Below are 15,535 nucleotides of genomic sequence, written 5' to 3'. Positions count from 1 at the left end.
TGGTAACTGCTTTTATTAGTAGCATTTTAAAATTAATTTTTATTGGAGTATAGTTGACTTACAATGTTCTATTAGTTTCTGCTGTACAGCAAAGTGAATCAGTTATACATATGTCCACTCATGTTTAGATTTTTTTCCCATGTAGATCATTACAGAGTATTGAGTAGAGTCCCCTGTGCTATACGGCAGGTTCTTATTACTGATCATTAGTAGCATTTCTGTGATGGTGGTGACTGTTTATTTGAAAATTCCTCTGCCAAGGCCACGGCCCAAGTCCCCAGCCCACAGCAGTACAGGCAGAGCTGAGATGCCCAGCATGCTCTGCCTTCTTAGACTGACACAGTCCTTCAAGCTCCGGACCCCCTGACCTGGTGCTCTGTCTTCACTCTTTACAGCCGCCTGCCCCGTGCTGTGCAGCGGGAATGGACAGTACTCTAAAGGGACGTGCCAGTGCTACAGCGGCTGGAAAGGCGCGGAGTGCGACGTGCCCTTGAATCAGTGCATTGATCCTTCCTGCGGGGGCCACGGCTCCTGCATTGATGGCAACTGCGTCTGCTCAGCCGGCTACAAGGGCGAGCACTGCGAGGAAGGTAAGCCTGGGCTGGTGTCTGCAGGTCTGGATCTATGCTGATGAGCCTAGTCCTGGCTCCCTGTTTTGCAAAGGAAGGAAACATTTTACATTTCAAACCCCTCAGCTTTGATGGACTTCTTAAATTGTAGAACTTGAGAGAGTGAGCTTAAGGGTGGCTCTGAAAGGCATGGTCTGTTTTCCTCTCCTTTATGATAATTAGCTCCTTTTCTCTTTCTCCTTTGTTTTTCTGTCTTCTTTCTCCCTCTACTTTCTCCCCTTCCTGCTCTTTAATTTCCTTTTCCTTCCTTCCCCTCCCCCTCTTCTCTTTTTCTTTCTGCTTTATTTAAAGCCCTCTACTTTGAGAATTATGCTATGCAGTAAGAACAAACAAGAATCCTTAATTCTCCTCCCTTCCCCAAAGCTTTAAAAAAAAAAAAAAAAACCGTTCCTGCTAATCTCAGATCCATATATGTCTGTGTAAATATTTCTGCAAAAATTCATATCCATAAAAGACAGTCAAGCTTGAGAGACAATAGGTACCCAAGTCGTTTAGAGACACCATGTAGAGCAAACGATCCTGGTTACCTACAGTCACAGAGACAGAGCAGAGAGGGTGTGCAGTGAGGAAGCTGGGATTTGATGAGTCCTGCACTGACTCGATGGACGTGAGTCTGAGTCAACTCCGGGAGTTGGTGATGGACAGGGAGGCCTGGCGTGCTGTGATTCATGGGGTCCAAAGAGTTGGACATGACTGAGCGACTGAACTGAACTGAGGAGCTCACTCTGCTTTGAAGTGGCATCTAGCACATGGCGGGGGAGAGGGAGAATCAGAGGATGTAATCAGCTAAATCCAGTTTGACGAAACATGATCAGAGATCAGGCTTAGCGATTGAAAGAGGGAGGTTTGGAGGAGAAAATGCAGGAATACAGGGAAAGAGCACCCCTCTGGAGGTGTTCAGAAACAAGCTCTAAGTCGTCCTAGTTACTCCAGTCGGTGCTTCTAAAAGTCATTTGGGAGCCAAGTGTTGGGACCTGTATGGCAATGGAACTCAGCCTAGCTGCCTGTCCGCCTTCCCCTCTGTGTTTGCCCTTCCAGACTATGGGCTCTAGTTGCCCACCTATTGCATCTTCCCATATAAAGAATCAACCCCCATTGGTAGGAAGGTAAAAACCCCTTCTCAGAACTTCATCTGCTCCTCAGCCTTTGCATTGGAAGTCTTCAGTATCTTTCCTCTCAGTCCATCTCCTAGTGAAATGTCCCCATGCAACCCAAATGGCTTTTCCTCTCCCATCCTCCCAGTGGAAAAAATCAGCATCCACTCACCCAACAAACTAAAGGGAGGAGTGAAGCCCACTGCCTCCCCCATAGGAAACAGCTTGAGATGACCACCCAGGATGTCTCCCTGGAAAAGATCCTCGAATGTCAGAGACCCATGTTCTCTCTCAGCTTCTCACTGCCAAGGTGATTAAGAATGGACCTCAGATGCCATGAAGTTCTTAGATGCAAGTGGATCTCTTCTCTCATCCTGTTATTTCACAGATCTCTGGGTTTTTGTACAAACTCACCAACCATTACAGCCCTCACTACAGAGGAATAACAATGGCTTACCCTTAGAAACCCATACAAAAGCTCCCCTTGTAACATCTCCCATTTCATGGTTTTTAGATCTGTTTCCACAAGGCTCTGCTTCCATGACAGTATTCTTCTAAGATTTTGTAATACATCAGTGCCAGTGCCCTTAATGGGACCCAGAAATGTGACCCGCCCCCTGCCAACCGACACCAGGTCATCATTTACTCAACTCTCTCTCTACTTTTTCTTCTATTATAAAAAGTAGGCTTCCTCCCTCTGTCTGCTTCATAAAACCAAATTGGGAGTTTGGATGGAGGAAGTGCTGATTTAATAAAAAGGTTAAAGTTCTTACAGATAAATGGACTGCAGGAGGCGAAGCTTCATTTTGTGAAAACATGGGAGAGGCCAATAATATGACAAGAAAGGTTAAAACGACCTTTTGCATACATCATTTGGCAAGAAAATAGTGATAGAACCATGGCATTGCCTGTCTTAGAATTTTTTCTGTCCAGGAAGGCTTGTGTATATCTGTATGAGTGGAATTTCAAGTAATTTCTCAATGTTCTCACTGTCCCAGTTGGTCTTATTTAAATGTTTGGAGTGAATTAAACATCCAACAAAACAAGGAAATCACGTGGATCATTATGAAAGGATGAAGTTTCCTCTATTGATTTCTGCTACCCCAAAAGAAGGAACTGAAATGATTCATATGCTGTTTTCAAAACAGGAAATGGAATCAGAAAGCCTGGATCAGCACTTTTTCTTCCATTTAGCTTTTTTTTCTTTGATATTCATCATAGTCATAACGTTCAAACAATTTACCTGAAATGGCCATGGCAACGAAATCAATAGCTGCCATCCTCTGTTTTTGCTGCCTAAACATTGTTGTACTATTAACAAATTTGCACAAGAAAATAAAAGGACAGATTCGTGAGGTTTCACTCAATGATATCTGGGGGAGTGGGAAGGTGACGAGAGAGGAATTGACATATTAGTTTAAGTCAGCCATGTTTTCATGTCAGTTTCATGGTTGAGTCATTTTTCAATGACATTTAACTCCATAAATGTAATTCATGGTTCTTCAGGGGTTTATAGTACATATTGTTTGTAAAACTCCTTGACCTCCTTTTTTATCCTTAGGGATAAAAATTGCATTCACAATCCTTTTTTGTCAAACCTACAGAGGGTCCAAGACTAAATGAGTTCTAATGATTTCAGCTGCCAAGGGGCTGGTGGTATAAGGCGCATGGTACTTAGCTGGTAAAGGCCACTGTCCCCCTTTTAAGTATAACACTGTTTCTATTTATAAAGCTTCGTAAAATGCCAGCCTCCCTCCTGCCTGCTGAAGACTCTAAGGATGTGACCACAAGACCACCTTATGAAATTGGAACCAAATTTAAAATTCAGAGTGAAACTCTGCCCCTTAAAGTCTGAATTTAGTTATTCTATCGGCTGCTGTAATTATGTAGCACAAAGGGCATATTTACTGGTCTCACTGACGAGAGAAAGGGTTATCTCCCATTTCTAGATACAACAAATGGTTCTTTTGATGACATACCACTCCAAGGCTGATAAATCTCAGTGGATTTTCCTCCTTCCTTCACACTGTAATTCAGGATAGAGCAGAGAAAGCTAATTTAAATCTGGAAGAAAAGTGCCATTTTGTTTCTTTCTCTTTTTTTGGTATATTACTTTCTATGTCATTCTTTGAAGAAAATGATTATATTACAGTTTTTTCAGTTTTTTGAAAGCTCCTAGCTCTTGGCACCTCACCAAACATTTTAAGTGGCTAATTATAGATGAGGAGTCATTATTGAGGCATAAAGCACACGAGGTATTTTCATGTACTTGTTGCTTTCTCTAGTTCCGAAATAAGGACAGAACTTTGGGGTTTTCTTTTACGAAAAGAATATGGACAAGATTGATGCTTAACGAGTGAGTTCATATTTTGCAGATTCCGAATTGCGCTACATTCTTCCCCAAAGAAAGACGTTGTTGGCACCCTTCTGTCCTTCTTGTCAGTTAGTCCTTCACACTGAAAACTTGTCTCATTAACAGTAATGCTTATGGCAAAGTCTGCCGTTTGTCCTCTCAGCAGATGTGTATTGAGCACCTACTATATTCCCTTGACTGAGCAAGGCATGAGATGTCAAGGGCATTGAACAGCCTCTGTGTGAATGTCTTCCGTGTGTTGGAAGCTTTACAGCCAAATGTGCTCCACCCAACTGAATGGAGCAAGTTAGAAAGTATCAGAAAGGGTTGATGTCATCAGGAGTAATAGTCCCCAAGAGAATGAATTCAGCCTGAAAGTGGTTGTAACCAGAGTAAGTAACATCATAAACATCTCTAAGTAATAATAAATCACGGAAGCGTACCTTTCTGAGACAGTATTCCTGATTGAAAAAAAAAAAAATCAGCGGCAGCTTTTGTTTCCTCGTGGCTCAAATAATTTTGAGCTGATTTACATAAGTAGTATCTTCCTGAGAAGGTCCAAATGCGATCCTGAGAAACATCTCTTAACACTGAAAATTCTTTCTTTTTACCTGAAGGGAGAGGTACTCTTGGAAGCTTCATGGAATATCATGAATTAAGTTAAATCCAAGTTCCTTGAGTCTGATGTCCCCCAGAATGAAGTAGTTTGGATAATCTAAATCATGCCATATTTGGAGCTGATGTACCATCAGTTTTAAAATAACACCGTTACTTTGTATATCATAAGAAAGAAAAAGAGCTACTACACTACAGAAAGCTGGAACCCCATCTGAATGTCACGGTGAGCTATTTAGAGGACAAAAACCTTATTTCAGTCTTGGCATTGGGAAAAGAGAGAAATCAAAATCTTCTCTGAGAATCTGAACTACAAGATGGGACACATTCATACAAGGGACTGAATTACACTATCAACGTGGCCCAGGAAACCTCAAGAAAAGGGTTTAAGTGATCTCAAGCTGGCTGTGCCCCCAGATGGTGGCAGAAGCAAATGATTTAATCCATGCCAACAGACCTGATTTCCAAGCTGTTAACATGAGCGAAATGTATGTCTTAGTCAAATAAGATTACAAGACACCCTCCCCCCATTGCCATGATCCACAAGGCCACATCTAAGCCTCATGCGAGATCACTGTTCACCACTCAAACCCCGCAGTGTGCAGTGTTCTTTCCTCCAGATGCCACTGCATCGATTTCTAGGAATACCTAAGGAGGCTGGTCTTCCTTTGAAAAGCTCTGTTTACCTACCTGTAAGCTAAATGGAGAGGGGGGAGGAGGGCTGTCCTGAGGGCTTGGCTTCCCTGGTGGCTCAGACAGTAAAGAATCTGTCTACAATACGGGGTTCTTGGGTCGGGAAGATCCCCTGGAGATGGGAATGGCTACCCATGCCAGTATTCTTGCCTGGAGAATCCCATGGACAGAGGAGCATGAAGGGGTACAGTTCATGGGGTTGCAAAGAGTCAGACATCTAGCACTCCACAAGCTAGATGGATGTCCTAGTTTGGGGTCACATTCTCATACAAAAAGTCCTGTCCTTGAGAACTGGCCTTTGCATCTCATTCCTCTCCTCATTCTGAGTTGATTCCAGAGTAATAATCTTCAAGTTACTACTGGGTGTATATCCACTTTGATTACTGAGATAGCCAAGCGATCAGACCATGAACCTGGCCAGAACAACAGTGATCAGAATCTGACCATTAATTCATCTGTGGAAAGGTCAGTGACACAGCCAGAGACTGGCCCATCCAGTCCACTCATGACTCTGTGTAGGAAGATTACCCCTTTGGGGTCATTTCCATACCCAGCTTCACTTTCTCTGGGCTTCCCTGGTAGTTCAGACAGTAAAGACTCTGCCTTTACATGCAGGAGGCCCAGGTTCGTTCCCTGGGTTGGAAACATCCCCTGGAGAAGGAAATGGCAACCCACTCCAGTATTCTTGCCTGGAGAATCCCATGGACAGAGAAGCGGGGCAAATCCATGCGGTTGCAGAGTCAGACACAGCTGAGCGACTACCACTTTCACCTCTTCCATCCTGTACATTTACTAACTTCTTGGGTAGATATGTGCTCAGAGAGTGAACACTAATTTTAGACTTATCCTAAGTGAAACTTAATTAGGAAAGTGACTCATGCATGAGTCTCACTGGTTTTCTTTTTCATCTTTTGGTACCTTCTGAAGTCAAGTATTAGTGAAGTTAGACTGAGCCTCTCTAGTTTTCTTTCCAGTAGTGGGTGATGATTGGGTTTGGTGATACATGTAAAGATATCACCAGCATTCATGATCTAGTCTCAGAAGCCCCGATGTGATTCAGTTAAGATGCTATTACTTATAACCTTACAAAGCTCTCAAAGTTGGATGACACAACTTCTGTATTCAGTTCCTCTAATTCTGCTTGAGAAATCTCCCTTTTTCCTTTACATTCTCTTCAAGTTTGAGATGTAGTGTTTTAACAAATCAAAAATCTTTCATTCTGTATGGGTCTTCTTCAAAGGGCCACATAACTCATACTGGGGCTGCTCCATTTTCTTGCAGGTGGATAGGAACTGGTGAACTACTGGTCCGTTCAGCTCTCAACTACTGTTTCATGTCCCCTCCCCCATGAGTGATCAGTACTTTTCCCCTCTTGTTTTTTCAGTTGATTGCTTGGATCCTACGTGCTCCAGCCATGGGGTCTGTGTAAATGGAGAATGCCTTTGCAGCCCTGGCTGGGGTGGTCTCAACTGTGAGCTGGCGAGGGTCCAGTGCCCAGACCAGTGTAGTGGGCACGGCACGTACCTCCCAGATACTGGCCTCTGCAGCTGCGATCCCAACTGGATGGGTCCCGACTGCTCCGTCGGTAAGTCAAGAGATTTCCTCCTCACTTCCTCCAATGCTCACACCCTGTGTTCCTTCCATGAGCCCACACAGATGGGAATCAACTCTTTGTACTTGGCTCGGGAGGGAGGGACTTTAGTCAGTTGCATAGTACCTCTCTTACTCTGTTCTCAGCCCTGAAGTCTTTGATCCTTGAGAAACATACAAACAAATCCCACAAAGGTTCTTGTGCCTTGTTGGTTTCATCACCGCAAATGGATGAGGGGGGCCGGGAGGGACGCTTCTATTTGCATTAGAGCTTTCTTATGTACACTCCCTAAAGGTACTAGAAAACAAAACAGAACAATTCAGTCCCAGACAAACTGAATGGAATGTCCTATAAAACAGAAAAGAGGCTCCCTTGGGGTCCTGGGTGAACATGTTATAAAGCTCTGCAATACTCTAGTGACAGGAAAATAATGAAGTTGCACCATACACTTTATTTTCCTAAAATTAAGAGTACGTGTCTTCCCTCCCACGTGACCTTAAAATGGAATGGTTCAACAGTTCAGGCCAGTCCCCACCTCTCCAAGAACAGTTCCATTCACACTGACAGCACCTATCCAAGCAAGCCATCATCTTTCCGCCCCCTTCCTGTGAGTAGTCAGACAGCTGTCAGATTGCCATGGCAATCAGAAAGGGAACCTCTGTGAAGCTTTGCTACAATGGGAAAGAAGTGAATATTTCATTCCAGAAGGAAAAAAAAAAAAAAAAAGGAAGATTCCATTAAAATGGGCTATTTTGGGTGTCTTCTCAGCCCACTCGTCTCTGGCTTCAATTCTGAGACTAGTAGCCCAGGCCAAGTTCTACAGAGGATGAAGAGGGTGGGGCAGCCCTAGATCCAAGGCCCAGCTGTGCAGCCGACTTGCTGTGTGACTTGGAGTGAGTCAATGACCCTTCTGGTGTGGTTTCCCCTCCCCAGGCCTGATGAGCCACACCTCCCTCCGTAGTCTGTTGTAAGGATGAGTGTCTGGCACGTGCTTGTCCTCGAGTGAGAGGTCTGGAACGCCAGAGTGCATATCTGTCTGTCTGTCTCCTCCCCAACCACAAAAGACTTTGAGCTCCTTTGAGAAAGAAGCTGTGTAAATGCAGCAGAGTTAGAGCGGTCCCAATGGCCACCACAATGCTGTTCTGGGTGACAGCTGGGTCTGCCGTCCTCCTGTGTGGATGGAGCTGCTGTGGGGCCCCAACTGGCTTTGGGGCAAGGCAGGCTCTCAACAGGGAAAGACATCCCAGCTGGCCAGGGAGTCAGGCTCCATGGGTATCTTTTCAGATGGGCACCTCCCAGGGAGCTTTGCCAAACCGGATGGGCAGTGTCTGACCTCTTCCTGGGATAGTATCCCGACCTAGAACCTTGGTCCTCACACTTCAGCGTGCATCAGAAACACTTGGAGGACATAGTGAAACAAATTTCTGAGTCTCACTCCCTGCTTTTCTAAGCCAGGAGGACCAACCAAGGCATAAGAAGTTGCATCTCTACATAGTTCCCAAGTGATGGTTGATGTCCAGGGGTCTCCCTCTGAGAACACTGCTCTAGAAATTACCTAACCATGAATGAACCAGCCAGTGGAGAGACAGGCTGCCCAAGATGACATGAGCCTTGGGCCAGTTCCAGGGACCCGGGCCATGTTTGTGGTCTGGCCTCCCATGGAGGGTTTCACCGGAGGTGGTGTTGAGCTGTAATCATTGTTTTTCTTCCAGAAGTGTGCTCAGTAGACTGTGGCACTCACGGCGTCTGCATCGGGGGAGCCTGCCGCTGTGAAGAGGGCTGGACAGGCGCAGCTTGCGACCAGCGCGTCTGCCACCCCCGCTGCATTGAGCACGGGACCTGTAAAGATGGCAAATGTGAATGCCGAGAGGGCTGGAATGGTGAACACTGCACCATTGGTAGGCAAACGGCAGGCACCGAAACAGGCACATATTGCTTTATTTTCATAAATCGTAGATCTATAGTGATGGTCGTGCGTTGCAACCGGCTGTTCCCTCAGGGACACAATGCTTCCTGCTGCCTCTCAAATCTCCCGGGGGCATAGGGAAGGGAAAAGCATGGTCCCGATTGGAAAAGATTTTTCCCTGCTTCCCAGAATTCCAGATTGGGAGGAAAGGGACCAGATTAGATAAGAAAACCCATCCAAATTACTGAGCAGGGGGAGAGAGAAATGCACACGCATGGGAAATTGTCAGGACCTGGAGGTTTTAAGTACCCCAAGTAACTGCGATCTGCAGGTCTCCCTTTTCTGAATATCCTCCCAGCTGGTTGGATCACTGGATCCTTGCTTGGTGGCAACAATGGAACTCACTTCTTTTAGATCAGGTTGGATGCAGGCTGGACTCCCAGGTTTCCTGGGTAACCAGGTACCAGTTGTAATAAGTTTGAGCATCCTCTTGCTGTCCCAAGACAAAAACTTTGCCTTTGGGCTCCTGCCTACCACCACCACCACTGATAAATGTCTCCTCCTTTGACCCCATTTCATTCTCACTCAGCCACATCTCTATATAAGCTTCATGACCGAGAATATGTCTCTACAGGTCATTTTCTTTGTTAAGAAGTAGTAGTTCTCAAATTTCTTCCATTTTGGTTTCTTTTTTGTCATTATTGTGGTTTGGGGTATGACAAAACTGGCTTCATTATACCAGTTATCCCTTTAATTAAGGAGATGGGAGTGATTGCCCTCTGGCTTTCCACATCTCTTAGAAAGTTGGGATTAGCATTTTTTTTTTTTGCATTTGTTATTTAATTAAGTCAGATCTAGGGTTGATTTCATGCCAAGTCTGGCTGAAGCCACTGGCTGGCATGGACACTCTCAGAGAAGTTCCCATCCGAACTACAAACTTGGTCTCTTGAATTTACCTTTGATTCTAGCCATTGAGTTGGGGGCCCTCTTATCTGCCCTAACCTCAAGACCTCAGGCACCTGGAGTAAAAGGCAGGATTAGGAGCTGATCCAGGGCTGACTCATGAGAACAGACTCAGTTTCCCATGCTGTTCATTTGGGTTGTCAAGCAGAGATAAAGTGCTCTTTGCATTTGATTTCCCCTAATTCCATCTAACTGGGTATCAGAGGGGGCAGCGTGCCTATCCAGGCCATGACCGTAGCACTGGGACCCTGCCGGGACAGTCTGTTGGCAGTGAATTGTTTTTGCAATCTCTCAATGATGCTCCAGACCCCATGCCCCCCTCCCCTCCTGCAGCTGCTTTCATTTACAGAAATGAAAATTCAGAATGCTCTCAGGGGAAGGATGTGTACAGCCCAATATCCAGACAGTTTAAAATCATTACCAATAGCTCCCGCTCTTTAGGGGTGCTCCTCTTGAAATACTTTTGCATGCTTGGTGTGATGTAAAATACAGATTCTCCCCCATTCTCCCCCCAATACCTCCATTGCCCTCAGTCTTCCTCCCCAAAAGAGCTCTTGCCAACCAATAACCTTTAGATGGAGAATGCACTTTCCCTCAGTTCACACAATCCAACCTCAACCTCCCCTTTTCCCCCCACCCCCCATCTGCCAAGGGTTTAGCATCCCACAGGGATGCCTACTGGCCCTCTCCATCCTACAACCCATCTCTACTCTGGGAAAAGCTCACAGTGCTGATGGATCAGAGCGAAGCCTAGGAAAACCCTAGGCTGAAGGGGGCCAAATCCAGCCTGCTGCCTGTTTTTCTGTGACTTTTGAGCTAAGAATAGTTGTCACATTTTTTTAAGGGTTGAAAGAAAAATATTTCCTGACACATGACCATTATTTGAAACTTCAATTTCAGTGTCCATTACACAAGGTGTTAGTTGAGGGCAGCCCCACCACGTGTTCGATGTATTGTCAGCTTCTGCACCGATCCTTGGCCTTGAGTAATTGCAGCGTGGTCCGTGAAGCCCTTTGTTGTCTGGTGCAAAACATACTGGAAGAAAACTAGCCCACCCCTGAATTGGAGAGTTGCACCAGTCTGGGTAGAGAGAGGAGAAAAGAGAAGAGGGTTAGCAACTCACTTTAGGGAAAGGACACCAAATGTGACTTGAAGGACATCAGGGGCCAAGAGAAAGGGAAAGGTCCAGATGTCACAGAGAACGAGGAGAGAGAAAACAACTGTGGCATGGAAATGTCTCTGTGGTCTTTGAAAATGAGATGGGAAGATGGTAACTTGAGTCTCATAGAAGATGGTGAGGATGCGGCTGGCAGCAGAGCACAGGAGATGATTCTAGCTAGCCCTTTGGGTGAGATGAATTAGAGAAAGGTGTTTTTGCTACTTGAAGCATTTGGTTCAAGTTTCACATCACCATGACCTCTTGAGAGACAGAGAAAGATGCAGATTAATACGCCAAGGAAAGCTCCCCCAATGAAGCTAGTGACATCCCAGGAAGGTTTCTCCTTGAGAATTATGATCTTGCGTGACTTCATGAGCTTGCACTACTTAAGTTATAAAGGTCTTTATCACCAGTGTCTGTCCTTGTGAGAAATTAGGGCTCTATGGTTTTCTTAGTAGGACCCGTGCCATCTCCTCATAGATTTATTAATATGTTTGCTGGGGCTTTGCTCAAAAAAAGCCAAGCATACCTTGGTTTGGTGAGACTTGCTATTCAAAATCTAGAGGTGTTCGTACACACGTAATTGCGCCTTTTGCTTTTCAACCTCTGCCCCCAGAGCTGTATCATGGAGTTCTAGGCTTTTATTTTGAGCAGACACTCCTGTCAATTCACTTTAAGTAAATGCCACAATTTACAAGCCCAGAATCAGTCCTCCTCCTCAGGGATACTGACAGTCAGAAAGGAAAGCGAGGCTTTTTGGTTCCTTTCAAAAAGAGCCTCCAAAGCTGTGTTTTGAAAATCGAAAATAAATAAGAATGAAATGGCACCTAGTCTACAAAAAAGGCATTGGTAGGTTTGGAGTAAGACAAAGCAGTGGGTGCTTAGAGTTGGGGGACTTGGGTTGTCTGTGGTTTGTTTTCAAAAGGTCATGGTGTAACGGTTTTCTTAGGGTCATTGCAAATAGTTGGCTAAACAATTCACATCAGTCCTCATGTATCACATGTATTTTACTGAAGGAAGCAAGAAGATAGATGCTGGGCTTGGGGAGGGGTGGGATGAGAATAAAAGCACAGCCTCTACAGCTCAATCAAGTAGAATCACCAGAATCTATTCATAGTTGGTCAAATGCATTTCTAGAATTTTTCAACCCAATTATATTTGGATATTTAATACATATCGCTGAAAATTTATATACAAGTTATCACATTTCAGCATTAACCGGTAGAGCTAGCTTAACCAATCCTAGGCTGGATTCTACCAAGCAATGAATTTACTGTCTCTAACAAGTTAGAAACAGAGGATGGCTAAAACCCACAGAACGGCACTGATGAGAAATAGGTACTGAATCCAGATCAACCGCAGTTCCTGTATATCTTTAGAATATATTAGCAGTGTTTGAATAGACGGCAGTTTACGCATATGAATAAATCGGAAAGCACATTGTGTGGTGAGAATAGTTTCATTCTTTAAGCATAATCCTAAAATGGGTTGTTTTTCCAATCACCTCTCCCTCTCCAATCACCCCTCCCCTGCCTGCCTCTTATTAATACTGAAGATTTAACCTCAGAAGTCCATTCAAAATCTGTAACACCAGGACATAAAGGAACCATAGAATAGGTCAGAAGTCTCTGTGAGCTAGAGTCAAGTCAGATAAACATCTCTTATAAAGAAATAGAGTAAACGTTAACATGTTTTGCAAACAGAATAGTGAGGCAGAATACAGGGAGAGACCAGTGTTCTTATTACCAGAGATTGCAAGAGGAAAGCAAAATGCTAATTGAAGATAGTCACTATTATCTCTTGAATGTCAGCTGTCCAGACACCCACTTTAAATAATACAAGCTAACACGTGCACAGAATAAACCCATTGGCACCAGGCTCCAACCCTACGTGAACTCCTTGATATCTGGGTAGCAAGCAATGTCTATAATGGTTATTCTAGTCTGTTTATTTTGTCTGTGTGGTCCTGACCTCCAACTGCATTTCAGAATCATGAGGACTGGATTCCCAGAACCATGTGGGGCTGAATAACCTGCCCCTGGAACACAAGTCACATCAGTTTTCTTTTCCCTCGATCGCACTGGGGCCCTTCTATTTTTCCTCTTTAATTGGTTGGGGAAAGAACTAGGTTCTTGCGATGTTAATAAGGAAAATGAATCTTTACCCAAGGTAAAACCAGCCGTGCGAAAATCTGATATGCTGATTAAGTGATTGTCACCAGGAATAGACAGGGTCACAGTCCAGGAGGCAGAGAACTTCGGTGCTACAGGGAATGGTCGGGAAGGAGACGACTGTCGAAATGAACCAACTTCAGACCAGTACAGCTGCTTCTGCATCTCATTCCAGCTTCATTCTAGTTGTAGAAACTTTTTTTTTCTTGTAGCTATTATCCTTCAACATTTGAGCTTTCATGACTCTACAATGAGATATCAAGTTGAGATAAAATTTGCCACTGTGGTGCCATCCTTCCTATAGGATCTGTGGAAACAGCTAATTCTCTGATTTGCTCATTAACCTATTCCTCCTGGAGCCCTTCTTGGAACCTATCCTAGGATCTCCCATCTTTTTTGAAGTGAAAACCTAAAGTGATGATTATTTACCATTTAAGACTATGGATAGCAGAGAGGAGAGGATGTTCCTTTGCTATTTTTTCCCCCTACACGCTGGCCAGAATGTGAGCCTTTTCACTGAAGATCAGGAATCACCACGTGCCCAGAAGTTATCTCTGAGTCTGTTCAGGCAGTCTGCCTAGGCTTCCTACCCAAACTCAGAACAAGGGCCTGGTGGTAGTGGTTATGGGAACCCATTTTCAGCTCACTGTAAAAAGTGGAATAAAATGAAAGGGGAAAAAAAGAAGAAAACTGCCTTACAAGTAGTGAGATGGGTTGCTGAAAGTGTTTACTTTCTTGGCCTAGATGTTGAAGAGGAGCTTTTGGGGGGAAGGTAGTCACAAAGCTCCCACTAGTTTTATAGCTCAAACATCCTCTAGTTTAAATGTAAACTTTCTTTTGTATTACTTCCTATGTGATTTAGTAATATAAGCCCCAGCAGAAAAGGAGGTCCCATCAAAAAAGAGAAGAGGCAAAGAAGTCTTGGAATTTTAGATCTGTGAGGAGACAGTAGTTGGAGCATTCCTTGTACCATCCCCTTCAGATTTCAGAGGGTCCCTTGATGTACTGTTATGTGGCCCACAGGGACAAGGCCAGACCCAACAAGGAGATAGCATGATACAAGGAGCTACTGCCTTCATAAAAGCAAAGAACTAAAAACAGTTCTGAACTCTCAGAACAGAGTGAGCGTTAGCATGAGAGATTCCAGATTCTAAAGAAAGGAAAACATCAAAGCCTAAGAGCTATAGAAAACCTGAGCTGCACTCCCTGAGTGTATGTAATGAGAGCTTGGTCGCTTCAACTTTTACAGAGAATCAGCATTTCTTCCAAGTCTATGGTTCTTGGGTTCACAGTAGGCACTCAAGACTTTATATTAAAGGGAAAGGGAACACAAAGAGGGCCCCAGAGCGATGAATTCCATAAGATGTTCATGATGGACATTTACTCATCACTTGCTCTCTGATTCATCATGGTGTCATGAAGAATAAATTGACAGAGGAGATCTGTGTTCTAGGCTTGGCTGTGCCACGAACGTTCTGGGTGCCCTTGAGAAGTCACCCAACCTTCTGGCCTCAGTTTCTTCCTGAGACCAGTGAGGGGGTCGACTACATCACTGTCCATAAACATGAGATGCTTTCTGTTGGTGTGCAGGTATATTTTATTGACTGGTTATGCATGGCTGTTAAAACAGAAGCATTAGGAAAACCATAACTAGCTCATCAAACTCACGATTATACGGGCATTATTGCTTAGGGATGTGGCAGAAGCAGGTAGTGATATTAGGCCTGAGTAAATTTGTAAAAAAAAAAATTAAGTAAATAACAGTGCAGATATTGCAAATATCACAAATTCAATATGTGATTGACTGGATTTAGAACACACTTGGATGAGGTGATCTCTAAGGACCTGTCCATCTCCAGAAATTTATTACTTTTGATGCAAATGTATGTGCGTCAAATGGAATGGTCCATTTCAGCACAATCAAATCTTTCTCTTCTGTAAGGTCAGGGAGGGTCTCCAGGTAGATTCCCATAATATATACTTTACATTAAAGGGATAGATACAGCAGAGTGTTGGTTTCAATGATGACACATGGTTGAATTGTTGAAGTCAGTGCTGCTTTTTATTAGTCTGTCTGATTATCTGTTCATCTCAGTCCCAATTTATATCTGGTTTACCTAGAGAATCCTTCTTGGCATTCAAAAACTTCCTTACATGGTTTATATTTATGTTTCTTTAAAAAATTTTTTTACGTAAGTATAGTTGATTTACAGTGTTATGTTAATTTCTGCTGTGCAGCAAAGTGATTCAGTTATGTACACACATATATATGTATATATTCCTTTTTAAAATATTCTTTTCCATTCTGGTTTATCATAGGGTATTGAATATAGTTCTCTGTGCTATGCAGTAGGACCTTGT

At 43.9% G+C, this 15,535-nt stretch overlaps 1 protein-coding gene across 1 annotated transcript in view; it reads left to right on the top strand.

The window, feature by feature from the left end:
• Window positions 1–15,535, top strand: part of TENM2 (teneurin transmembrane protein 2) — a 761,851-nt gene that overhangs the window by 586,220 nt on the left and 160,096 nt on the right. Inside the window, exons 9-11 of the mRNA XM_040239453.1 lie at window positions 396–590; window positions 6,769–6,969; window positions 8,688–8,900. Coding sequence (XP_040095387.1) covers window positions 396–590; window positions 6,769–6,969; window positions 8,688–8,900 — 609 coding nt within the window. The remainder of the gene's footprint in view (window positions 1–395; window positions 591–6,768; window positions 6,970–8,687; window positions 8,901–15,535) is intronic.

Source organism: Oryx dammah, unplaced genomic scaffold (assembly GCF_014754425.2).
Source record: "Oryx dammah isolate SB20612 unplaced genomic scaffold, SCBI_Odam_1.1 HiC_scaffold_5, whole genome shotgun sequence".
Classification (NCBI taxonomy): Eukaryota; Metazoa; Chordata; class Mammalia; order Artiodactyla; family Bovidae; genus Oryx; species Oryx dammah.
Note: the sequence above shows the minus strand (reverse complement) of the source record. Positions and strands in the feature narration are given on the sequence as shown.